General features: G+C 41.7%; 1 protein-coding gene and 1 pseudogene across 10 annotated transcripts in view; one reads left to right on the top strand and one right to left on the bottom strand.

The window, feature by feature from the left end:
• The window catches only part of TRRAP (transformation/transcription domain associated protein), a 157,679-nt gene extending 140,576 nt beyond the window's left edge, over positions 1–17,103 (top strand). For all 10 annotated transcript variants that reach the window (XM_075069218.1, XM_075069223.1, XM_075069222.1 and 7 more), the window contains 5 exons: positions 45–262; positions 5,402–5,586; positions 8,215–8,418; positions 9,517–9,711; positions 15,819–17,103. In XM_075069218.1, the coding sequence (XP_074925319.1) occupies positions 45–262; positions 5,402–5,586; positions 8,215–8,418; positions 9,517–9,711; positions 15,819–16,103 (1,087 nt within the window). In that variant the 3' untranslated portion in view covers positions 16,104–17,103. The remainder of the gene's footprint in view (positions 1–44; positions 263–5,401; positions 5,587–8,214; positions 8,419–9,516; positions 9,712–15,818) is intronic.
• Positions 1,933–3,151, bottom strand: LOC142047275 (uncharacterized; annotated as a pseudogene).
• Positions 17,104–27,988: the final 10,885 nt, after the last annotated feature.

Genomic DNA, 27,988 nt, shown 5'->3' with positions numbered 1-27,988 from the left:
ACTTTGAAAGCTCAGGTGCTCTTATCTGTTCCTTTTCTTGATAGATTTATGCCCAGAGTGGAGATAGTACAGAAGCACAACACTGCAGCCAGAAGACTCTATATCCGAGGCCATAATGGAAAGATTTACCCATACCTAGTAATGAATGATGCTTGCCTGACTGAGTCTCGCAGAGAAGAACGAGTATTACAGCTCCTTCGGCTTTTGAACCCCTGCTTAGAGAAAAGAAAAGAAACCACAAAGAGGCATTTGTTTTTCACAGGTACAGTAAATAGCAGGTTTTAGATAATTATTTGTATCTATGAAAATCATGTTTCTTAAAGTGACTTAAGAAGATCTGATTATTTAAACTAAAATTTTAAATGTGCGACATCAAATTAAATTTGATGTAAATCCTGCCGCTATCCTGGTAATCACAGAGGCTTCCCAAGCACTGTAACTCCACTGTATGAGGGGAAAGGGGAATGTACAGTATTTCAGGACATTTTTAGAAGAGGTTACAAATACTGCGTGGAGAAAAGTCATCTGAGAGTGGTTGGCCAGACCTCTGCACTATGTCCCAAAGGATCCACTGCTATGGCAATATGCAGACCCACCAGATGACATTTACCAGACAGTTTTATTTTAAATTAGTGAGGTGTGAATACCAGACTACCTCCACCCACTTCTAGATAATCCAAAAGTAATGGGAAGGTGTTAAGCATCTGGAAGACAACCGCTCATGTAAAACTTTGAATTTGGTATAATTTCCAAATTCTACCTATGAAGCCATTACTCATTAATTCTTAGGTTTAAAATAAAAGGCTTCATCAGCTCTGCATAACATCGTTTACTGTCAAACAGTTGCTAAATAATGTGAGTTCTGTAATTCAGATATTTTTAATATGTCTCTTTTTTTGTGCATATTTTTATGTATTATTTTGGTCTTGAAAGAGCTAACTTGGAGGCTGTCTCCATACTCACACTACAACCTGGCAATGTTTGGGCACAATAGTGAACAAAACAGTAGCTGTCTTGCCTCTGTTTCCTCAGTTAGACTTCTCTCTCACTGTAATTTTTTATATTAATTGCAAAAATCTTCATTCATGCAATATCTTTATGCATCCAATATTAAAGTTCAGAGATAAGATGGGTGAGATAATATCTTTTATTGGACAACACTGCATACAGTAAGGTTGAAAGTTAAGCATTTAAGACAGGAACTGAGAGTTAAGGTGGAAGGTACTGTGTGTGTGCATTTTGATTATTTTGTGTCATGATGAAGTTGTGAAACACTCCTTATTGAAGGTATTTGACTCTTCACAGTACACTTGGTCTGCATGTGACTTGAACACTAATGCAAATATAATGTCTTTGATCAATTAAATTGTTGGCAAGTTCCAGCTGCCAGCCAACTAATACATTATATATTAATATAAATACCCATCATCTTGGAAGATTGTGAGGCACTTGGCAGTTCTGTATTAAACAGCAGTTCTGTATACAATGCTGCTGTAATGCAATCAGAGGTGGAGGGCAGAAACCAACTGTCTCACTATTGAGGGTAAGGGAAATTTTTAGTCAAGGACAGTGGGGCAGACTCTCGATGTTTCAGCATGGGCCCTGGAGTTTTTTGAGCCAGATTTTTGTACCAATCTCTTTTTGCCCCGACAGTTGCAGTTAGTTAATTGCATATGTACCTTGATACAGATGCAGTTATGAACTTGGATAACTAAGGGTATGTCTACACTACGAAATTAGGTTGAATTTATAGAAGTCAGTTTTTTAGGAAGCGATTTTATACAGTTGATTGTGTGTGTCTCCACTAAGTGCATTAAGTTGGCGGAGTGCATCCACAGTACTGAGGCTAGCGTCGACTTTTGGAGCGTTGCACTGTGGGTAGCTATCCCACAGTTCCTGCAGTCTCTGCCTTCCATTGGAATTCTGGGTTGAGCTTCCACCGCCTGATGGGGCAAAAACATCTCACACTTCCCTCCTGTCATTTTGTGCTTTCCTGGACTCTGATGTTGTTTGCCTTCACGCATTCTGCTGGACTCTTTCAGTGTGGGAAGACTCCATGAGCTCAGAGAATATTTCATCTCAAGTGCATTTTTTTCGCCGCCTTATCTGCGCTAGCCTCTGGGACGGCGACTGTAGTGCTAGGATTGAAACATTTGCAGCTGCGGGAGGAAAAAAAAGGGAGAGTTGGGTTGACCATTTAAAATGGGGTTGGCCATTTAAAAGGAGGGTCTAAGGTTTTCGGGTTAACATGAAGCACAAACCCAACTAAACCCCCCCTCACACTGAATTCTCTGGGATGATCGCTTCACTCCTCTCCCCACCTCGTGGCTAACAGTGGGGATGCTTTCTTTTCAGCCACAGGCACACAGCCCAGCAGGAACGGCCACCTCTTAATGTCCCTTTAATAAAATTCCCTGATTTCAACCAGGTGACCATGAATGATATCACTTTCCTGAGGATAACACAGAGCCATAAAGAACGGATGTTGCTTGACTGCATTCCAGTAGCTTTACTGGCTGCAAATACATCCCAAGTTTTCAGGGCAGATTATTAAACGTGCTTGCTTTTAAGCCATGCGTTATATTTACAAAGATACACTCACCAGAGGGGCCTTCTACACCTTCAAGGTCTGGGAGCCTGGGTTGGGAAGGTAATATCTCCAGAGTGATAAATAATTCCTGGCTGTTGGGAAGAACGGTTTCTCCGCTTGCCTGCTGTGCGCTATCTTCAACCTCCTCCTTCTCCTCATCTTCCTCGTCCCCAAAATCCTCATCCCTGTTGCGTAAGACTCCCTTGCAGGAGTCCACGTACAGGGGTGGGGTAGTTGTAGGGGCACCCCCTAGAATGGCATGCAGCTCATGATAGAAGCAGCATGTCTGGGGGTCTGACCTGGAGCGGCCGTTTGCCTCTTTGGTTTTTTGGTAGGCTTGCCTGAGCTCCTTAAGTTTCACACGGCACTGTTGCGGTTCCCTGTTATAGCCTCTGTCCTTCATGCCCTTGGAGTTTTTTTTCAAATATTTTGGCATTTTGTCTTTTGGAATGGAGTTCTGATAGCATGGATTCATCTCCCCATACAGCGATCAGATCCAGTATCTCCTGTTTGGTCCATGCTGGAGCTCTTTTGCGATTCTGAGACTCCATCATGGTCACCTGTGCTGATCAGCTTGCCACCCTGGCGAAACAGGAAATAAAATTCAAAAGCTCGCAGGGCTTTTCCTGTCTACCTGGCCAGTGTATCTGAGTTGAGAGTGCTGTACAGAGCAGTCACAATGGAGCACTCTGGGATAGCTCCTGGAGGCCAATACTGTTGAATTGTGTCCATACTAACCCCAAATTCTACCCGGCGATGTCAATTTCAGTGCTGATCTCCTTGTCAGGTGGATGGGTGCAGGGTTAAATCAATCTAACGCTGCTAAATTCGACCTAAACTCGTAGTGTAGACCAGGCTAAGTGACATAAATTACAACCGCAAATAATTACAAGTGCAGAGAAGACCTAACTTCAAAAATGTAACCCTTTATGTCCACACAGGGAAAAATCCCACTCAAAATTCCCATCCAAAGGAATTCTTATCAAAAAGGCAAACTGTGTATATATGTATAGATCACTGTATGGACATATGTAGGAAGTATGCATTCTCAAAATCATTGATATAACTTATCACAGAACAGGCAAATTAACTTGTACAGTATCTTAATTTCTTAGGGGGATTATTTAGTTAATATATGTGGGAAGACAACTGTATGTCATGCTCAGTACTAATGACAATTAAAAAGACAGAATAAATGCTTTGAAAGATATACTTAATGGATACAGAAGCTGACTCTTAAATGTAGCATATATAACAACATAAATGCAGTGCTATAGTGGATTTGCAAAGGACCTAATTTTAAACTACAGTCTCTTTTTAAAAAAAAAAAAAAAAAAAAATTCAGTACATCCTCCTGTTGTGTTATTACACATTTTGTCAGAGCCTACAAGTGAAGAAGGCAAAGTTTCTCCCCCCAAGGATTAAATGGAAGCAAAACAGGAGAATCAGCTCATTAATGACAATTCTGCACGTAACACAAATTATATGGGTTTTTTTTTTCCTTGAAGTTAGTCAAGAAACCACATTGAACTATTGAAATAAGGATTTGGGGCAAGGGGGGAAAAACTCATTGTTACAAGTAAGCTGAGATCAATTATTTCAACACTTCCATTGCTAGCAATGAAACAATCTACCTGGTGACCAAAAGATCAAGACTGCCAAACAAACTAAATATCATCCATGTAAAACTAGCTACAAAAGAGCTCTAGTCCTGTTTCTTTCTTAAAATAAGTGCAGAATGCAAATAGCAGACATGAGTGTTATGTGTGTTTTAGAAAAAAACTAGATAGGCTCAGTTCTGCAAAGTATCCAACTGGACTGTAGGATTTCAAAAGGACCTGTCTCTAGGCTCCTAAATCACTTAGGTGCTTTTGAAAATGTTAACTGTGTATCTCTTCAGCTAAGTATAAATAGTCTTATCATGTGAAGGTTTGTTCACAGATTTTTGCAATGTTCTTTCTTTCCGGTTGTGGGTTCACCTCAGCGTTCTATTTTTTTAAAATTATTATTATTATTATTATTATTAGTTTTTTGTTCATTAGTTTTTTTATATAAATAATATTGGAGCAAGACCAGAATGATTTATTCAGATACTGAAAACATGTGCCCGCAGTAGGTAATTAATATCTGAAACAAAAATTCTCCTCTTTTCTGCAGATGAGAGACAGGATGAACTGTGAATCCCCAGATTTTTACTGAGGCCACGTCTAGACTATGCGCCGTATCGGCACGTTAAAATCGAATGCTCGGGGATCAATATATCGTGTCTAATCTAGACGGGATATATCGATCCCTGAGCGCACTTATATCGATTCCGGAACTCCACCAACCCCAACGGAGTTCCGGAATCGACATGGCGAGCCGTGGACATCGATCCCGCGCGGTGAGGACTGGTGAGTAAATCGATTTTAGATATTCGACTTCAGCTACGTTATTCACGTAGCTGAAATTGCGTATCTAAAAACGATTTTACCCCGTAGTGTAGACCAGCCCTAAGATGGTATAGCTGTAGGGAATTCAACTATCCCTGTCAGTGTGACACAGAAATGTTTTTCCCACTCAGAAGTTCCTTTGCATGGTATGACATCGAGTGAAAAAGAAAATGTCTCTTTTTTATTAAGCTTTTTTTTTTAACCAAGTTCTTGAATGTGTTGTGAGGAATAAAAATCTCCTCTTGACATACTTCAGTTGATTATCACAGCAATGTTTAAGGGCTGATATCTGCATGCTTATTCTCTTGTTTCTTAGTGTTTTCATTATGTATTAACTATTTTCTTCCTGTCTTTTTCCTTTTCCAAAATGTATTTCTAGTCCCCCGTGTTGTAGCAGTCTCTCCACAGATGCGCCTGGTTGAAGACAATCCCTCTTCTCTCTCTCTGGTGGAGATCTATAAGCAACGCTGTGCCAAGAAAGGCATTGAGCATGACAACCCTATTTCTCGTTACTATGACAGATTGGCAACAGTCCAAGCACGAGGGACCCAAGCCAGCCATCAGGTATTGAATCTTTGTTTATTATTATTCAAACTCACTTCTTAGGGGCTTTGTGGCATTATACTTTGCTTTCCTTTTGCGTGTTTGCTACAGACAGTGCATATGTGTGTTGTTTTGTTTTTTACCTGATATCTCATTAACCCCATTATCTCATCAGTATTCTGAAGAATCTCAGAAAATTTACATCCTCAAAAAAGCCTCGCTAACTAGTCTACTTTATTAACTAAATATATGTAATTCTAACTACTGTCGATGAAAACATGGTGTTTATATTATTTTCTAGTCCGATGTCTAATACTTCCGAAAGGTGTCAGTTTAGAGCATCAGAAGCAGAACTCCTGGCTCCACGAAAACAGATACAGTATTGGTAGATGTGGTGTAAGCTTCCCCATGCTGTTCTGCTGTGGTATCAGAGTCTCTGAGTAAGGTTTATCTTTTTGCATGAGGGCGCAAACGTGTCATTCATGAGGTCAGGTTTTGGAAAGTGAACGCCTCTTCACTAGAAGCTGAACTGAGACCATGGATTTATTTCACCAAAGTCAGATGCAAAGTGTAACCACTAATTTGAACCTAATTTATATTTGTGCCCTGCTGAGTACAGGGCTTCATATCCTATTGTAACTCCCAGGAGCCATCCAGTGCTGATTAAAACCTTTAATAACCTTATTTTATTTTTTATATAAATATGTATGTCTTGCACCATGCCAGTCCAGTTTCAGACTAGTTGTGGAAATACACAATATGTTCATCTGCTGAATGTGTTGTTGCAAAAAAGTCTTTCAGCCTTTCTGTGTTACAGAATGATGTGTTACGTAACATCTGTTTCTGTTTTGAGGATGATTCCTTCAGGTTATCAAACTTCATCGTTAACAGTCATTTAATTGAAGCCAATATGATGATGATTCTCTTTTGAATGTAATGGAACAGATTCCAACTTTATTTCTTTTTCTAATTAATTAGGCTAGTATATGCTAGAGTAATTAAATATGGTAGTAGTTTGCAGATGTTTACATCCAGGAGAGAACTCTACTGCACAGTGTGAAATTACAGAAATAGTTGCAAGCCTTTCTTTAATTTGCTATTGAGCAGGCACCCAGATTGTGCTAAGCACTGTACATACGTACATCTCTGCTCCAAAGATCTTGTATTCTGTGATTTTTCGGCCAGTTCCATTTACTTGGGGAAATGCCCTTCATTTCCTCCTACAAACACCTAACCAAAAAGATAAAACAGTTTTTGTAGGTCTGTGCCTGTATATATCCCAGATGCAATTTCATACCTTTTTCCTTGTAGCCCTTTATGTGTGGAATGCTATTCTGCAAAAATCTGTCCCCTGCATATTCTTCATGTCTTGGTCTGCAGTAGCCCACAGACCACTGGTAACTAATAAGGACTAATGAGCTGAGACTATTGCGGTTGATCTGTTCAAAGCTAGTCTATGACAAATATACTCATACCATTGTTGTCCTGTCCATCCTTCTTCCTTGGTGATTTGTTAGTCTCAGCAACCTGTTAACCTTCGTCTTAAGTCCAAGGGCCTAATTTTAAAATCCATTGAAGTCAATGGGAGTCTTTCCATTGATTTCAGTGAATTTGAGATAATGCTTCAAGAGTATCAGAGGGGTACCCATGTTAGTCTGGATCTGTAAAAGCAGCAAAGAATCCTGTGGCACCTTATAGACTAACAGACGTTTTGGAGCATGAGCTTTCGTGGGTGCACCTGACGAAGTGGATATTCACCCACGAAAGCTCATTCTCCAAAACATCTATTAGTCTATAAGGTGCCACAGGACTCTTTGCTGCTTCAAGAGTAAAGTTTTTGGGTCAGAGAATGTTTGATCACATCTGTACAATGCCTAGTATGATGGGGCCCCACCTGGCTCCAGAGCCTCTGGAAATAACTAATACAAGTAACAAATAATATAAATATCGGGCCCTGAAGGGAGGATTTGAGTTTACTATAAACTGCTTCTTCAACTTGGAGTGAAACTGTCCATCCCAATTAGTTTTCTTAGTGTTTCTTTCCACTCTGTGAAAGAGGCAATCTGGGTATTTCCTGATTGCGGGGTATGAGATATTTGGTAGGAGAGAATTGATGCTAGTTATATTAATGAAGAGACAGCAAGAAAATTTGCTGATAAAGAGTTAAGTACTTCTCTCTCAGTCTGTTTTATGGAAGTGCAGCAGGATGGTGTATTGAATGTCCTTAGGATCACTCTTGATTTTTCTTGAGATGTTAAGTAGGAGCTATAGTAACCATTTGGTCTTTTGGCTTATGTTAGATCTGTAAGCACCTTTCTTGTGTCCTTATGGTAATAATTCATCTGACATTCTCAAGGCAAAGAAACATCTCTCAACATAACTTTGAAATGACCTTGAAACCATTCAGGATATACACTTTCAAAATCTCTCATCATATGTTTATAAAAGAGTTAGAAAAAAATACTGGAATGAATGCATGGGTTTTAGAATTATGATTCCACCTTAAATGGAACAGTTGAGGGAAGAAGAAGGTGGTAGTTTTGTAAAGTTAGCACTATTATTTCATTAGTATATTTTTTAAATTCACCAATCAATAGATAATAATGGTTTAAAAATCATTTATCTTAACTAAATTTGCTTTGCTTTTAGGTTCTTCGGGATATACTTAAAGAAGTACAGAGTAACATGGTGCCGCGCAGTATGCTTAAGGAATGGGCTTTACATACATTCCCAAATGCCACAGATTACTGGACATTTCGAAAGATGTTCACAATTCAGTTGGCATTAATTGGCTTTGCAGAATTTGTCTTTCATTTGAATAGACTCAACCCTGAGATGTTACAGATTGCCCAGGTATATTGCATTCATTGAAGATTCACATTTTTATCTTCTTTGATAAACTGAAATTTTGTAATTTACTTTTGAAATGAGTATATATTTACTATACACTACGCTGATTTGATTTTTTTTCATATGTTTATGCACCTTGTGTGTAATCAACAGAGCATTTCAGTAGGCCTCTCATTTCACTGCGTGATTATACAAAATAAATGCAATAATAAAAAATGACGTCAGTGGGCGCACACATTACTCTCTAAATTCTCAGCTTTTGGAAGGACAACTCCTGTTCATCAAAAAGGTCTAAACTTTCAAATGTTCATGTAGATGTGTGTAGTCTCAGATTCCCTTTTCCCATTCCTTGCAAGCACTATGTTGGCTATTTCCCTGTGTCAAATATCAAGTGATTTTAGAGCTTCTTATTCTTATGGGAAATATTCATTTTCTAACTCCATTCTCTCTTCCCCCTCTTCCCCCCACTCCCTGCTTTAACATAAACATCTAACATAAGACTTGCCAATTTAGTAGAGCAAAGATGATATATTTTAATGCTTGGAGAGGTATACTCTGTACAACTAAAGAGTCCCCAGCACTAAGCCATGGCTTTCAGGTGCATACCCAGAGTGAACAATGCTGTGCTTTTCTGAAATGCAAGCAGAATGAAGATTTATCTTTCTGCCCCTACTCGCTCACCTACCACAACCACAAAAGAACCTGTTTTTTATAGCTCATATTCTGATCCTATATATTTAATATGGTTCTTACTTTTCTTCTTTCTACACACGATTTGTAAGAGAATAGTATATGTCTGAAATTCTAGATACCCATTGTTCAAGTATTGCTCGATCAAGAGAGCAAAGTGGTATTTGAACAAAGGAAATTAACAGTTTCCCCCCCTCCCACCCACTCATATTTAACTTCCATCTTTGTTACAACACTTTATGCTAGGGAAATGGAAATATTTCACTGATGCATATGGTTTAAACTTAAAATATCACTCTGCTCTGAGAATTGCCAGGAAAAATTTAAAAAAAGGTCTAATAGTGATTTTTATATGTTGATTTTCCTTTCCTTATATAAAGATTCATACCTGTGTCTCATTTTAAAATCTAGGATACTGGCAAGCTCAACGTGGCATACTTCCGATTTGATATTAATGATGCTACTGGTGATTTGGATGCCAATCGTCCTGTCCCATTCCGTCTTACACCAAACATTTCTGAGTTCCTTACTACCATTGGCGTGTCTGGTCCATTGACTGCATCAATGATTGCAGTAGCTCGCTGTTTTGCACAGCCAAACTTTAAGGTATGTACAGTATTTACCTTTTTAAATTGTGTTTTACAGACATCACACTTGCACTATAATGGACACCTCATAGGTCGGTGTGCTTGGTATGCCGGAGTTCTGACTCGACTCCATCTTGGAATGCACCCCCAGACTTGGTGGCATCCTCGCATTGGAGGAAACCGGAGAGAAGACACCATTCTCCATCTCCAGTACCACCCAAGCAGTAGAAGAAGTCAAACACTTTTGCATCTTCTATCCAGAAAGAAGGCCCACTTCATTTCTGAGGGCTAGGTCTCTGACAGAATCAGCCAGAAGTTAGAGCTAAGCCAGTGCTGACTTAGAGTCTCCCCAGTACCACACTCATCATCTAGCATTGTAAAGTTGTGGACTCTAGCACCACTTCCTCCTCATCCCTGGATGAGGCCAGTGTCTCTGAATTTTCCTCCATTGTTCCTGACAATAATAAAATGTATGAGGAACTTAATGAAAAGAATAGCCATCTCCTGTGTGCACAGCTGGAACTGATCCAAGACAATCCATTTAAGTTAGAAGATGTTTTGCAGGGCCTGCTAGCTTGTCTTTACCTGTAATTGAGGCCATCTCAGTGCCTACCAAAATCCTTTAGCAAATTCCCTCCCACTGTTGAAAGGATGGGGAAGAGTTATGAAGTTCCTTCTCAGGGTCATTAGTATTTTTATTCACACCCAAGTGTAGTAGTAGTGGTAACAGCTGTGAATGAAAAGGCAAAACAAATCTAGCCCCAAAGACACACAGAAATTGGATTTGTTTGGGAGAAAAGTTTATTCATCATCAGGATTGCAGTTTAGAATTCTCACTATAACCACTTTTATTGGGATTAAGTGTTGAAATTTGTAGACAAGTTACCAGATGATGCCAAAGAGGAATACAGAGCCGTTGTGACTGAGAGCCACCTGGTGGCAAGATCGTCCTTGTAGGCTCCCTTAGATGAGGCAGATTTATCAGCTTGAATAATGGCAATAGTGGTCACTATGCATCATGCTTATTGGCTGCAAACAGCTGTCATTTCAACCAAAGTCCAATAGACAATTGAGGATTTGCCTTTCAAAGGCTTAAATTTATTTTTCAGAGAAGACAAAGCTCTGCATTGTCTTGAAGATTCTAGGGCAACCCTAAAGTTTTTGGGGCATTTGCATCCAGGCCCTAAGAAAAAGCAGTTCTGTCTCCAGGTCCAGTAAAGCTACCTGTTCTATCCTACAAGTCAGCTGGACCAAAACTAGGAGGTGCCATAAGACTCAAAGAAGACTACTACCTCCTCTGCCACCTCCACCAGCATCTGCTACCTCTAAACAATCTTATAGCATTTAAGCAGTCTGACTTCTTAGTTGAAGCCAGCATACCACTCACTCTGATTTCCCCTCCCTTTGGCAGCGTGTTGTTCCACTCATCAATGGGTAGTAAGCATATTGGAAATGGGATAAACCCTGCACTTTTCCTCTATTCCCTGTTCCCATTCCTCCCCACCTCATCCCTTGTCAGGAACTATTTTCTCAAGACTTCTAATTCAAGAAGTTCAACCTCTGTTAAAACTTGGGGCCACAGATGAAGGGATTCTATTCCCATTATTTTCTCATTCTAAAGTCCAAGCGAGGCCTCAGACCTGCCTTAGACCTGCAAAAACTCAACAAATACATTTTAAAAAAAAGTTTTGTATGGTTACCCTAGCATCTATTATCTCATCCCTAGATCCCAGTGACTGATTTGCTGCCCTCAACTTAAGGGATGCCTACTTCCATGTGGCCTTTTTTCACCAGAGTCACAGGAGGTTTTTAAGGTTTTTTGTAGCAGATAGTTATCTGTTAACAGACCTTGCCTTTGGCCTGTCTTCAGCCCCTCAAGTCTCCACAAAGTGCATGGCAGCCATTGCAGCACAGTCCAAGAAAGTGGGTGCCTAGGTATGCCCATGTTTGGTTGGTTTGAGGTCAGTCAAAGGAGCAAGTGGAGGTAGCCATTCAAAGGATCCAGTCCTCTACAGTGTGTGTGGTTGCCTTTGTTCATTGGGCCTGTTGATCAGCAAGGACACATAAGTTGTTCTGCCTTTGCAGAGAATCGAATTCATAGTAGCAGTTCTTGATTCTATGACTACAAGAGCATATTTACTTCAGGCCAGGCTTCCAACGATATTGAACCTTTGCAGGAACTTCAGGGTGTATCCTCGTACAGCAGTGAGGAATTTTCTGAGACTTCTCAGCCACATGGTGGCTTGTGCATATGTGACTCAGCATGCCAGACTTCACTTAAGAGTTATTCAGAGCTGGTCTATCATTCCTTTTGTTAGCTGGATGTACTAAATCATATACGTGCAGGTGTCGTCTTGTCCCTGGATTAGTGGATGGGACCCCGCCAGAGTTTGCAAGGTGGGTTTCTTTCTTCCACAACTCTGCCCGCCATGCCCCTGCTCATAGACGTGTTGTTTCTCGGATGGGGAGCTCCTGTAGGGGACCTCCAGACTCAGGGACTCTGGTCAAATAAAGATCTGTCTCTGCACATCAATGCTGAAGAACTTTGAGCTATCCACCTGGTCTGTCAGATTTTTCTCCCTCTCATCAAAGGTGATACTGTGCAGGTAGTCATGGATAACACTGCTGTTCCATTTGAACTAGCAGGGAAGTGCCAGATTAGACCCCCTTTGCCAAGAGAAAATGAGCCTATGGACTGTTTACATTCACACAGTTACACTCAAAGCATCTCATCTCCCGGGGGTGGGGGGCACAAGACTATTTTGTGGACCATTTCAGCAGAACATTCAGAAGAGGTCGTAAATAGTTGCTCAGATCTGACATAGCAAAGTCCATTTTCAGCCTTGAGAGATGCCAAAAATAGATCTCTTCGTCACCCAACAGGAAGTGTCACCTGTTCTTTTCAAGGGCAAGTCACAGTGCACAGTCTTTGTCAGACATCTTCCTATTGTCCTGGATGGGTGGAAATTCTATATGCTTTTCCTTCCAGTCCCAATGATACTGAGTGTCTGAATTTGCACAAAACTATCACACCATTCTAATTTTAATAGCACCAGCCCAGTTTTGACATCGGACTTGAGTCTTTCAATTTGAGATTGCATAACTCTCCCTCAGGTCTTGGATATAGTTTCACAGAACCACATCCAGTCACTGCATCTCAACTCTCTCAGCATACATCTGACATCTTGGATACTTGATGGCTGGCTACGCAGGAAGCTGATTGTTCCTTTGGGGTTCAAAACATTTTCTTAAATAGTGGGAAGTTGTAAATAGTGGGAGGAGGTTCTCCGTGTGATTCCAGCAGAAAGGTACTTCTCCTTTTTAGGCTCCCATACATTTTAATCTGGATTTCTTGCTTCACCTAAAGGTAAAAGGACTCTGTATTAATAGCTGCCAAATAAAAACTGAGGGTGTCTCCTCATTCCATCCTATGGATGGAAGATTTTTTTCCCCAACCCTATGACAGTCAGATTCTTGAAAGGATTGTACAGGTTCTTCCCTCCTGTAAATGATCCCACACTATTACGTCATTTAAATTTGATCCTATCAATTTTAATAGGACCCGTTTTTGATCCTGTATGTATTCCCTTTCTCATCTAAATGGAGATAGCAGCTTTTTTTCCGAAACCTCACTCTCTCGTGAAGATAAGGAAACACTCTATAGTTTGGATGTCCGTAGGCTGTTAGACTTCTACCTGGAGTGGACAAAACAATTTAATGTTTCTGCAGTTATTTAATTCCTTTGATGACCAGGTGAAGGGTCAGTGGATCTCTTTGCAGAAGATCTCCTCCTGTATTATCTTTACTATGATATCGATATGGTCCAACCACCTAAAAGAGTTCTAGCACACACTGCAAGAGCTCAGGAAGCCCTGATTGCTTTCTTAGGTCCCATAAGGGCTGAGACTTGGTCATCTGTTCATGGCTTCACCACTCATTATGCTCTCTCCCAGGCCTCTAGAGATGGTGCTAGATTTGGGAGAGTGGCATTGTGTAGTCCTTGTTCAGGTAGACTCTCTGATACCTTACTCCTGGAACTGCATCAGAGTCACCTGAGGTGGAATGGACGTGTGCAAGCACACCGAGAAGAAATGGTTACATACCTTTTCCATAACTCTTGCTCTTCAAGATGTGTTGCACATGTCCATTCCACAACCTATCCTCCTTCTCCTCTGCATTCGAGTACAAGAAAATGTAGGCTTCCATGGTGAAAGAGCTGTGAGGGTGGTTGGTTCTGTCCATTTATACCCTCAACTATCAGCACAAACATGTGGTGGGCACAAGCACCACCCCATCAGATATCACCGTGGGGAAAAATGCCTCATGCTTTGGTGAACAGACATGCAAACACCTGAAATGGAATGGACATGTGCAACATATCCAAAAAAAACCCCAAAACCAACCAGTTACTGAACAGGTATATAGCTGTTTTTTACGGATGCTAAGAACTCCACAATAACTTCTTAAATATTACTTCAGGACCAATACAAAGGCCAGTTGAAATCTCTGTAGTTTGTAGTTTTAGTCAGAATACATAAGGTTGGAATAATTTCATTCTAAATTCACTGCTTGCTCAATCAAATTAATATGAACCAGTTGTTTTACCATCCTAGCACTGTAAGTCCTTGAAAATCTAAAAATGGCAAATGCACCATCATTTAGATCCTTAGGACTATACTATGAATAGAAAAACACCCTGGCATCTCATTAGCAGAGTAGGGTGTTTGAAAATACATTGTTGCTTTGATGGACTTTGGCTCTTGATGGTGTAGTTTACTAAAGAAATTGGCTTAATTCTTTTTAAATTCTAATGCTTTACAAAAAAGAGGCATCTTGCAGTTAGGCAGCGATTTGCACCAAACAACATTGCACAAAACACATTGTAGTTACTTTTTTGTAGCAATGGGGCATTCTCATACAGTTTGTGGTTGTTACCTTTAAAATTCAAGTGGGGAAAAGGTTCCTGATGTGAAATTTTCCACCTTTGTAGAACAGAAAGCAGGTGCTGTGTGTTTTTCCATAATTAAGCCACTTACATGTTGACTTCACATACATTTTAGGCCATGTTTACACATGTAGACAAATTTTCAGGTGTGGGGGTGTGTGGGTGTGTCCCCGTGTCCCAGTTCTGGGCTGTACAACTGGAAACACCATCAGCCTGACTTTCATAGGTGCTGAGCACCCACAGCTCCCCTTGACTTTATTTAGAGGTATGGAAGTACAGTACTTCTAACATTCAAATTGAGCACCTAGTAACATTGGTTCCTTTTGAAAATTTGGCTTGGCTTTTAACCTTAGTAAGCTGAATTCCTTTAATTCTTTTTCTTCAAAATACTGTTTTGGTTACAAAGATGGAGATACCTGGGATGCCTAGAAGGACTTGGTTTTTATAAACTATAACTCTTAGCACCAAAGCTCAGACTGCTGGCATTTACTATCAAGAAATGAGCTGCTAAGGGATGAGAGAAAATAGAAAACTGTTTTTTGTGTATTTCCTCTCGATAATAATACGGTGTCCTTAGGATGCCAGTTAGTTGAAATTTTAAAAATTCATTTCAGAAATCCACAGTTAAAACAAGAAATTACAACTTTGGGGCAATAACTACTAATTACGTTCTGCTGAAATATGCTACATTTACGTAGGTGGGTAGGATGTGGGACCAGAATTTCCTTTCCAGACTTTAGTGGTAAGAGTCAGAGCTGTCTATCATTCAGCTAGTTAGTTCTATTCTAGAACAATATTTTTCCTGAAATAAACCTTTATGTTCTTATTTGGCAAAAATATGTGTTGTGCATCGAAAATGTGTGTGTGTGTGTGTGTGTGTAAAAACTGTATTTGGTTTTGTAGTTCAGCTATAAAAAATAATTTGTAGGGGAACTTCCTAGCTTTTTATAAATCCTTTTTGGGAAAAAAAATCTCTCTTAGAGAACAAAATAATTTGTTAAACAATACTTATAAAGCTTACTGCAAGTCTTAGTCCTCTGAAGCAACCAGCCACTAAAGGGTTAAGATTGCAAAGAGACCAAAATGTCAAGATGTAATTTATTACAATTTAGTTAAAAATCTGTAGCCCCTTGACACTTCTTCTAGTTAAACATAATTATCTAATTTTCTCCTTCGTGCAGGTTGATGGCATCCTGAAAACTGTGCTACGGGATGAAATAATTGCTTGGCACAAGAAAACACAAGAGGATACTTCCTCTCCACTCTCAGCAGCTGGGCAACCTGAAAACATGGACAGTCAGCAGCTGGTTTCACTAGTTCAAAAAGCTGTTACTGCTATCATGACTCGACTACATAATCTTGCTCAGTTTGAAGGAGGAGAAAGCAAAGTCAACACTCTAGTAGCAGCTGCAAATAGCTTGGATAATCTCTGTCGTATGGATCCTGCCTGGCACCCTTGGCTGTAACTTGAAATTTAGATCTCTTCTTTGCTGCTCTTGTGTTGTGAGCCATATATTATGGTAAGAAGAAAATGTGAAGAATTCATTTCAAACCATGGCTTACCTGTCACTGCCTTTTTCGTCAGTCTTCATTTTAATCATGTTTACAGAAATACTACAGTTTTACTGTTAATTTCATGACAGCAGTATTTCATGTACAAAGAAATGTGCTGATTTATTATTCAAAGACAACTTCCACAAATAGCTTAAAACGAGAGGGCGAGACTTAAAATGTGTACAGAAGAATTTGATTACAAGTGCTGTAATAATGGCACTGTTAGATTTTTAGGAATGGTATATCCTAAATCTACAGCATGTAAACTTTTTATACACTTTAAGAAACCAGTATTCCCTGATCTTTGATTTTACTTCGTGAAATTTTACTAAATTTTCCTTCCTTATACTATTATGAAGGAACACGTGGACTGTTTAAATACTATCAGTTTTAATCCTTTCAGAAATTTACATGAGCTAAGTTGGTTTGTACAGAGATTTTTGTAAAAAAAAAAAAAAATGTATAGCAATGGCTTTTTTTGGTTAGGCACTCAGAAAAATGATGAAATATTTGCTGGGTTTTCTTGGAACCGAAGTTATGTACAGTGAAAGTGTAAGCAGTTTTGGATATTTAGTTAAATGTTTGACAGTGTATAAAAGGGAGTTTATAAAGAGGAGGGGAAAGTCATCCATTGATACATGTATGTGATGTAAATGGTATAAAGAAAAGCAAAAGGAGCTATAAAATGAACCAGTCTGATACTTTTGATTAGACTTCTGTAGTTACTGTAGCATCCTCAGAAAGAACCTGTTTCAGTTTCTTTGTAATTTCAAAAACATCAGTTTAATGTTTTATTTGAGTCTTTCCGTTCTGTTGGCATTTTTATAAACCTGCAGTGTTGAGAATGTTATGCTTAAATTTGTACAGGGTGACTTTTTTCAAAATAAATATTTTGTAAAATGTTCTATGGTACTTATGTCACTGTAGTTTATTTTTCGGTACAGGAAAATTAAATAAGTGGAAAAGGACCCACATCATGGGTAATACTATAAACGAAGCAAAAATTGCCTACATTCTGAACATGGGTAATTGCATTAATGGGAGTTGTATATAACTAGCTCTTCTTTGAGTAATTGTATTGTATTCCACTGAGGATATGCACCAAGAGCTAGACCTATTCAAAGTAGCATTGCTCAGCGATCGACACGTGTTCTTGTACAGTAGAACCTTATAGTTCTGAACCGACCAGTCAAGCACACACCTCATTTGGAACCAGAAGTACACAATCAGGCAGCAGCAGAGATATCCCCCTGCCCCCACGCCTCCAAAATAAAATAAAAATCAAGTACAGTACTGTGTAAAACATAAACTGCTAATAAAAATAAAGGGAAAGCAGCATTTTTCTTCTGCATAGTAAAGTTTAAAAGCTGTATTAAGTTGATATTCAGCTGTAAACTTTTGAAAGAACAACCATAACATTTTGCTAAGAGTTACAAATATTTCAGAGTTATGAACAACCTCCGTTCCTTAGGTGTTCGTAACTTTGAGGTTCATTTGTATTGCTTTGTGGTTTTGCCTGAGATGATGAAAGAGTGGGGCGGTCTGACCACATCTCCAGTTCCTTCTTACCACCGCATGGTCCAAGTCAGAGCTTCTGCTGACCTCTCGTTCTTAGTGACGCATTTTCTAAACAATTTTTTAAATTGTTTTTTTTCATAGTTAGGATTTTATTTTGTTTTGATGTACATTGGTAATTCCCAGCAGTTTTTAGAATTAAGGACTTAGGATGCTGCTTCAGCCTTTTGTTATGCCAAACAATACTCCCCCCCTCAGCTTCCGGGTCAGTACTAAATTATTCCAAAGAAACTGGGATTCAAAGTCTGTGCTTCCTGCCTCACTCGTTTTCCATCAGTGATGAATACCAATGCTGTTTGTACTATTTGAGGAAAGTACACATCGCTTCCAGGTGCAGTATCTGCCTCATCTTCACTGCCCATACACAGGAAGGCTGAGCTCTCCATCTCAAGAAGCACCTCATGGAGGTAGCTGTGGGGCCGAAGTCAGATCCTGTCCTGGGAAAACCCCTATACATTTGCCTGACAAATCCAAGAGCACTCCCCTAGCTGCAGAGCCGCCTTCCAGATCCACCGTACCTGTGCTTTCTACCCCATGTCGTGGCTTAGCCATGAGCCACGGAAGCATGTGCATGAGCATGGCAGAAAGTCTTCCTTTAAATCCAAGAAGGAACCTGCAATTGTCCACGGGTTCTGGCCAGGAAGGACCTACATGCTCCAAGGTGCACAAGAGTGATAAGAGGCCGCATTGCTTGCTGGATCCATGTATTTCCCCCCACACTTGGGCTGTGCCAGCATCCTATGAATCGGTGGTCCCAAGACTGGTGCCTTTACCAGTTCCAGTCCCATCAATAGACCAGATACCATTGACTCTGGGGAGATTTGGAAGCACTCCCGGCCCTCATGAACTGCTTGCCCTAGAAGAAGCAAGGTCTCCGCATGTTCTCGTGCACTTAGCTGTGCAGAGGTTCCATCTCCTGTGTTAGATCTACCTCCTGCTGGCCGTGACTCTCTAATGCATCCTATTCCATCGGCACCACCATTCATGCAAAACTCTGAATCCTTTTGAATCCGAAGACCCAGATGTTCAGCACAGTCTGCCAATTCCGTTCCAGAAACAAGACTACCAGAGAGTTTTGATGGCTCCGTGGCAGTTTCCTCCTTTGCCTTATCCAAGAAACTGGTATCCGGCTCCTTGAGCCCAAGTCCAACAGCAGCAGGATCAACCAGGTTGGCCATACTGGAGCTCATGGCACTAATATTCACCTTTGGAACAATCGTGTTCAGCTTGGGAGAACTCCCCTGTTTCATCACCCCTCCCTTCATCAAGTAGACATTTGGAAATAAGATTAGATGATCCAGCTTCAGTGGTACCGGTGAATCTGGAGAGATTCCCTTCATTATCTCCAGACGCAGCTGTGTCATCAACACCTTCCTCCCTGCTAGAAAACTATTGTCAGTTTTAAGAACTCCTGTGGAGAATAGCCAATGTTCTTGAGATCCCCCTGGAAGAGGTGTAGGACAGTCAGCACCAGTTACTAGATATTTTCCATGCATCGGCACCAGCCAGAGTGACCTTACCAATCAATGCCATTCTTCAAACAGCACACACTGTGTGGAATACCCTGGCCACATGTGCACCAATCCCCCACCTCCCTGCCAAAGGGTCAGAATTTTTATTTTTGCATCCTCCACCTAACTCCTGGGTAATACAGGTGTGTCAGAGCGGACCAAACAACACACATGCTCCACCGTGGCGGGCAGGGAGGGTAAGAGACTGGACCTCAAGGATCAAAAGATCTTTTCCTCTCCTGGACTACAATTCCAGATCTCTTACTGGTTGGCCCTGACGGCCGAGTATGACTTTATAAGCTATGGCCAGATAGAAATTTGCAGCTAAGCTACCTCAGCAAGATTGTAGTCTATTAGAAGCAATTTTATAGGAAGGCAGGTCAGTCACCAGGTCCATATTTGAAGCTGCTGTTGATTCAGAGGACATGTCCTCATGTGTATTGGTGATCAGAATTGTCCTGAGGAGAGAATCCTGGTTACATTCCTCAGGTTTCCCTAGGGAAATGTAGAACACAATCAAGGACCTTCCCTTTTGATGAATCATGTCTCTTCAGCCAGAAAACTTATGATTCCTTACACGCACTAAAAGATATTAGAGCCACCTTATGATCCATGGGCATATATACATATGCACCAAAGAGAATTTTATCTCCCACCACCAGCCCAATGCTATAGAAATCAACACTTTTGAGGAGGTTTGTAGGACCAGTGGTGATTAGAAGTGCCCTAAACTAAACTATACAGAGCCTGTCCACCAGTTCCAGCAACTCAGACCAATCCAGGGCACTCCCCAGCAGATGGGATATGAACCTGTTCAACAAGAGTGCAAGCATCAACCACAGCTACGCTCAACAGCATGCCCATTCTGGGCATATGTAATGCAGCCACGTGGAGTTGGGTACACACCTTTTCTTCTCATTATGCTCTAGTATGTGATTCTGCGACGGGCACCTCATTTAGTGCAGTGATTTTTCGTTCTATGGGTCCACCACCATCCTCACACCCTCTTTCTATCTAGGTACTGCTTGTCAGTCACCCTCAGTGGAATACAGATAGGGACCACACATCTCGAAGAACCTCCAGTTACAAGTAAGTAATTTCCTTTTATTTACTCCTGAAATTGTTAAGCTGTGTGTTGTGGGAGTTGCAAATAGTAAATGTATACATGGAAAAAAACCACGTTGTAAATATGTAGATAGTCCTTGCCAGCTGGGGGATCCAACTAATTTGTTAGCCATCTGTCTCCCAAAATATGGTTTTAATTGAGACTTGAACCATTTCATGTCAATTATAAAATTAACTTTTGAGTAATTGTTTCAGAGGTCAAGATTATAGCTGAAGATGACTTGTGGCAAGGGATTTACAGTTCTCAGACTAATTTCTAGTCCGTTTTCCTCAAAAGGAATAATGATTCCATCCTGGCACTCTGCAGTACTCATTTCAATGCTGCATACTTGGAGAACTTTACGTACTTGTGTTCAGATGTAACCTCTGGCTCTGATGTTTGTGCACTCCTTCCTCATCTGTTGCAATCGTGGCTTTTACAGTTGATTTTAGGGGCAGTAGCAAGCAAAATAATCTTTCCCCACTCTTTCTTTTGCTGAAGGGCTACAAATTTCAGAGACTCCATTCTATGAATGGAAGCACTTGCTGAAATCCTCTTTTTTTTTTTTGTTCCCTGATTGATCATGGCAAGGTATGTCAAAGGGAGCAAGCTGAAGCAAAAGAGCTTCTTCATCTGTGTATGGAGACACTTTCAAGAGCAACAGAAAGTGTCAGTTACACTCAGTTACTCTGAGCCCAGAGATCCTAACTCAGCCAAGGGAAGGGTGTTAGAATTCAAATGCCTTGTTGGGGCCTCTGCGTCTCCAGACGCTTCTCCCTCTTCAGCTGTTGGTCTGGCTTGCTGAGTCCTAGCCTCACCAAAGATTTCAGACTTAAGTCCAAAATATTCCATGAATCTCCTTGTCCAATCCACCTCAAGGAGAAAATCTCCAAGTCCTTAATTGAGTAAATGTGCAAAGAATCCAGCATCTTTTGAACTGTGTTTTTCCCAAGAGGAAGATCCCAGATCTCTTAAGCTGTGTCTACACTGGCGAGCATACTCCAGGTTCTGGATCGTGTATCGGCTTATGCATGCTCTCCATACACACACCAAGTGTCCACATATCCTGTGTTGGACACAAGTATAGGGAGTCCTCAGACTTACGACACCCGACTTATGTTGGAAGCCACTTACGATGTTTTTCAATTGACTTCCCATTTCGCCCCTACAATGTTTGTTTTGCCCTTAGGATGCTTGATTTTCATAAAGTTCTCTTGAAATCACTTCCTGGTTGTATTACACTGGTATGGAGCTGGAAGGGGTCGCTTCTGATTGGCTTCAAGGCAGCAAGGAGAAACTTGTTGCTGTGTAGGTTGCCGCTTGCTTTTGATTGGCTGAGCCTGGGGACAGGAGCCAATCAGAAAGTTTGAGCAGTGATTGTCTGAGGCTCAGCATGTGTGTCCTCCCTGACTTTCTGACCCTGTGTTTCCGGCATTCAGAGCAGCATATGTGAGTTATATATGTTTGCTGTTTACAAAATACAGTGTACAGTAAATACATTGCTGTTGAAACATTAGTCCTCTATAATTCATTTAGTAGAAAAATCTGGGTTATTGTGGTGAAAATAGTATACCAAGCCTTGTTTCAGAAACCAACCCCCTCCTTATACTATTGATTCCTATGGGAAAAGTGGTTTCGACTTACAACATTTTGACTTACAATTCATTCCTCAGAATTGCATTGTGTCTTAAGTCTGAGGACTCCCTGTATAGCTCCGTGTAAATGTGTATACCTGCCTCCATGCTGCTGCTGTTACTCAATGACAGTGCTACCATTTTTGGGGAAGTAACTCAGAGTTCTGTGCAGAGAGGGAGACGCTCTAGGAACAGCTTTTACTGTGTGTTGGTACCGTCCCACCGCTTTCACGTATTTGGCTATGCAGTCCCTGGTCACATTTCTCCTCACTTATTCTCTGCCAAACTGGGTGGAAGACATAGAAGCAGTGGGATGATGATGTGGTTCTGCTCCAGCTCAGTATTGTGGGACAAATGGAGTAGGGATGGAATTTGGGCAGAACTTGCTGACGCATTGAAGGTGGCTGACCTTGAGGGTGAATGACAGTTCATTCAGCTCACATGGATGGACTGTCACTTCTGGTGTAGGAGAACCAGCATGGTATGGGGGGAATGCATCATTCTGGAAATCTGGGATGACCAACAGTGGCTACAGAACTGCTAAATGAGGAAATAAACCTTCATGGAGCTGTGAGGAGCTTGCTCCAAACCTCCAGTGCCAGATTCAGGCCTGGTCTACACTATGCGTTTAAATCGATTTAAACAGCGTTAAATCGATTTAACGCTGTACCCGTCCACACTACAACGCTCTTTATATCGATATAAAGGGCTCTTTAAATCGATTTCTGTACTCCTCCCCGACGAGAGGAGTAGCGCTAAAATCGATTCGATATAAACATATCGATAGGGTTAGGTGCAGCAAATCGACGTATGCCTTCAGGCGTGTCCGCAGGCACCATGACGCGTCGGCAGCAGTGCAACTCGGGGATGAGGCAGATAATACAAGGAAAGCCGCGACTGAATTATATTTCCGTTTGCCAGCATGGGCCGATCAGCATTGGTGGCGAGTGCGGTCCCAAATCCAAAAAATCCGCATGGACCGTACAGGAGATTCTGGATCTGATCGCTGTAGGGAGACCAAATCTCTTTCTTAGGCATCTATAGACGAAATGCCAAGCGTTTTGAAAAAATCTCAGGCACACAGTGTTGGACAAGCGACGGGAAGCAAGACCAAATACACAGGAGGGAGGGTACTGGGATCAGCTATTCCACAGTCTAGCAGTCTCCGAAAGTATTGCTGGGCTGGTCTCCTCTGCTCGTAGGAGTCAAAGTCATGGCTGAGTGTCAGAAATTCCCAATGCCTGTAGGTTCAAACACATTGTCTGGCGTGGTTCAGGGAATAGCTCCTCAATTTACTCCCCCCCCCACCACGTGAAAGAAAAGGGAAAGAAATCATTTCTTGACTTCTTTCAATGTCACCCTATGTCTACTGAATGCTGCTGGTAGACGCTATGCTGCAGCAGTGAAGCGCAGTATTCGCTCCTCTCCCCTCTCCGGTGGCAGACGGTGCAGTAGGACTGGTAACGGTCCTTATGAACCCCTGAGTGCTCCAATGCTTGATAACTGCTCAATACCTAACTGGCCTGAGATGAGGAGGCCTGGGGGGGGGGCGCCTGGGTAAAAACAGGAATGATTCCTGGTCACTCCCAGTAGATGGGACAGAACGGCTGGTAACCGTCTTCATCATAGCAACTGGGGCTGAGCTTCAATCAGCCCCCTCCCTTTCATGTGTAAAGAAAAAGATTCTGTACTGCCTGGACTATCATAGCAGTGGGATGCTGGGCTCCTCTCCCCCCACACCGCTTAATGTCCTGCCTGGACTATCATAGCACCGGGAGGCTGCCTCCCCCTCATTTTATGTCACTAAAAACTCAGTGTTTCTTATTCCTGCATTCTTTATTACTTCATGACACAAATGGGCGGGACACTGCCACGGTAGCCCAGGAAGGTTGGGGGAGGAGGGAAGCAACGGGTGGGGTTGTTGCAGGGGCACCCCCTGTGAATACTGACACGGAGCAGCTGTGCTCTCTGATACACTGGTCCTCTAGTACACTTGCCCCATATTCTAGGCAGGACTGACTCTATTTTTAGAAACCATAAAGGAGGGATTGACTCGGGGAGTCATTCCCAGTTTTGCTTTTGCGCCCCCGGCCGATCTCAGCCAGGGGCACTCATGATAGCAGTAGACAGTACAGAGGGGGAGAGATAACCGTCATCTCATTGCCAGTTTACTCCAAGCAGTAGACGGTACAGAACAAGACTGGTAACCATCTCTGCTATCATGCAAAAGCAAATGAAATGGTGCTGTGTAGCGCTGGAGTATCGCCTCTGTCCGGGCATCCAGTACACATACGGTGACTGTAAAAAAAAAAAAAAAAAAAAAAAAAAAAAAGCTGAACGGGCTCCATGGTTGCCATGCTATGGCGTCTGCCAGGGCAATCCAGGGAAAAAGGGCGTGAAAGGATTGTCTGCTGTTGTTTTCCCGGAGGAAGGAATGACTGAGACATTTACCCAGAACCACCCGCGACAGTGATTCAACCCAGAATTCCAAGGGGCGGGGGAGACTGCGGGAACTATGGGATAGCTACGGAATAGCAACCCACAATGCAATGCTCCAGAAATCGACGCTAGCCTCGGACCATGGACGCACACTGCTGAATTACTGTGCCTAGTGTGGCCGCATGAAATCGAATTTATAATATCTGTTTTATAAAACCGGTTTAATGTAATTCGGAATTATCCCGTAGTGTAGACGTACCCTCAGACACTTACTGTTCCGTTGTTCTGCTAGCCTGTGTGGACCACAGAATCAGATTCATGAATACAAATGTAGGAAACATTGGAAAGTTTCATAATGCCAAGGTGCGGAAGAGATCAAGATTGTAACTGAAGAGGAAAGTAAGGACTTTATTCTCCAGAAATGATAACGTTTTGTACTGTCTGTCTGTGACATCTGTTGTTTTGAGGGACCCCACATACCCACTCCCAATCTGGTTCATGAAACTATACCCCAATGTCAATGATTCTGGAAAAAATGGAATTTAGTTACAAGCTCGCTAGCTGCAGAATGATTGTGGAGTGCATGTTCAGTAGACTGAAACTTCATTGGCACTCCCTGTGCACCCATCTAGATGCCAGTGTGGCTGACATTGTTTGTATAATTGTTGCCTGTTATGAGCTCCATCACGTTTGTGAGGGTAAAGGGGAGTACTTCTGTCCCAAGTGTGCTCAGGACACGTCTGGTTTACAAATTTTGCACAGTCAGCCAGCTCCCACTCGGTTCACCATTACTGGTTTACAGCGAGTGTGGAAAATCAGGGATGCCATTTATCTGCCTGTGCTGTGGGACACTTTCACAGTCTGTACAGCTGCTGGAAAATCACATACTCATGGTTTTTTTTCCCTGTAGACAAAGATCATTAGCCATTCATTCCAGTGAAAATTTTCACATTATAAGCAGTTATAACAGGGCACCTCCACTGGGTTAAAACCTTAGGGTTTGTTTTTTGCAGTGGAGGGTGGCAGTTGAGTTGTAATGCAATCATTGTGCAATGCTTTTGTCTTAACTATTCACAATTGTTTACAAACTTGTATTATTGGGAGCACTCACCTATCTTAATGCCCTTTTAACATTTGCTTGGGGGAAAGGGGGTGCGCAGATTCTTTTTTCAAACTATTCCTTGCCTGCAGAGCTAACTGCACTTAGCAGCTGTTATGGAGCGCTAATCACTACTAAGATTGAAACTGGTGAGGGTTTAGGGGCATGAGTGGGAGAGAGACCATTGAATTACTGGCAAATTCCTCTTTCATTACGTGAATTACTTACTTACTTACTTGAGTTGTGTTCTGATTTTCTGCATGTGAACTAAGTAACAACATTTATCTACCTATGTTCTCTGCAGTAGATTTCTGCTACATTGAGAACTAGTACTGCTTTCTGTATGCACAAAGCACTAACTTTCCTCATTCCTCCTATGTAACCTTGGGACTTCAGATATTTCTGAGGCTGGGGAAAGGAGGGGTGTGGGACAGACAGAAATGATGACACCACACTGTTACAACATTCCATTTCTTGTGCAATGAATCACCCAGTCCCAGACCTGAAAACTGTCTTGTGTCCACCATGCTTAGCAAGGAAGGTTCATGCACAAGGCAAGGAAGCTATAACATTTATTAAAAGTACTGTATGGAACATGTAATCAAAAAATTTCAAAAAGAAATGTAAAACATAACAGGTCTGAATCTGAATAATTGCCAAATGTTAATATCTCTGTACCCATATCCTTGCCCTTTCCCTGCCAATGGGGGAACAGCAGGGGGAGATTGTTCTTGGGGAGATCTCCTGCGTGGGGTTTTGGGAGGCAAACACTTGGTGGGGTTCAGGGACTCCTGCAGGCTGATCATTCTCCTCCTGGATGCTCAGATGAGGTCCCGTTATTAGGGGTTTCAAATGCCAGTGGAGGATGTGGTCCTGGGAGTCTTGCTGGTTCCATGTTCTTCCGGTCACTTGATTGAGTTCAGTTCTCTGGCTCAGCAACACCCTAGATGGCACCTGGAGGAGGATGGCAGTTCATAGGTGCAGCAGCCACCTAGGTACACCTATTGCTAGCCAGTCAAAATAAGGGGAAGGCTGCTATTCACTAGAGAAGCCGAACAAAGATCATAAGGAAAAGTTGCTTTTGAATCAGAGATGGCTAAATCGGCTTCTCTGTGTGTTTCTCCTCTGCTACTAGGACAAATGCATCAGCAGATTTTAAAAGGGGGATTCTGTCACACTAAATTAGCCAAGAAGGCCATGGTGTTCAGACCTAGCAGAACTGTTGCTCATGTCTCTACTCCATCTTCTGAACAGGCAGGAGAGTTTGTCTCAATGTCTATTTCTTCATCCCAATCTAAACTGCTTGAATCTGGCATCTCGAATATTGAGCAACAAGTCCAAAACAAGATGGAGACTGTTCTAGTCTTGTGTAAGGCTTCTGCATGCTCAGCCTAAGTAAGAGTTTCTTACTGGGGTGGGGTTAAGCTAGAAATATCAACTCGAGGAAACAAGGTATTCAGTTCTAATTTCCTTTTGAAGTGGCCTAGGTCTGGATCTCCTACCATTACGTATTGGTTTACTAAGACCATCTTATCTATCAAAATCAACAGGCTTAGCTGCCCATAGTGTTTATGGACTCCTGTGACCTATCCAATTGAACTGATGACACCCAGTTCCACACTGGATCCCCTCACTTGTGGTGTTCCACAAGAATCCATTCTCTTTCTGGTCCTCCTCAATATGTACATGTACATCCACTAGATAAACTGGTCAGGCAACATGGACTCAAGTGCCAGCAATATGCAGATGATAAACAACTCTAGCTATTCTTCACTACAGGCGACCACACCACTACTACCAAGATAGCCCAATGCTTGGAAGAGATCATCTCATGGATGAAGAACAGCTGGTTAACAGCAAACCTGAGCAAGATACATGTAATGCTGGTGGGCAGAGGGAAGCATTTTGAAGAGGTCACAGCCGCAATGCAGTCTTCTTTTGGTTGAAGCTACATACCCACAATTGGACAGCTAGAGTCAAGGAGTACTCTTGCATTCCTCACTACTGCTAAGTCCCACATATCAGTATCCACGAGTAACACCTCTTATCTTTGGTATCTTCCTATCCTGGAAGCCTGGCTTTAGTTATTCGTGGCTTTGTCATCTCTCAGCTGGACCACAGCAAAGTAATATGCATGGGCATGAAGCATTCACCTCTTAGTAAACTCCAGCTAGTACACACTACTGCAGTACATCTCTTCAGCAACCCACACTCAGGGAGAGATCATTCCTAGAAAGGAAATACTAAGGTAACCTATATGACATTCAGAATAGAACAGAATGAATGATAGAAAAGTGGAGGTAAAACATTTCTACAGGCACATACCAGCAAACTTGTGATTAAAAGTGGGAAGCTGTCTGGCTTGATTCTGACTGTCCCAAGGGCCATGACTAAACTTCCGTACAGGCATCCTACTACAGGAACCTTAGAAGGA

The sequence above is a fragment of the Chelonoidis abingdonii genome, chromosome 9 (assembly GCF_003597395.2).
Source record: "Chelonoidis abingdonii isolate Lonesome George chromosome 9, CheloAbing_2.0, whole genome shotgun sequence".
Classification (NCBI taxonomy): Eukaryota; Metazoa; Chordata; order Testudines; family Testudinidae; genus Chelonoidis; species Chelonoidis abingdonii.
Note: the sequence above shows the minus strand (reverse complement) of the source record. Positions and strands in the feature narration are given on the sequence as shown.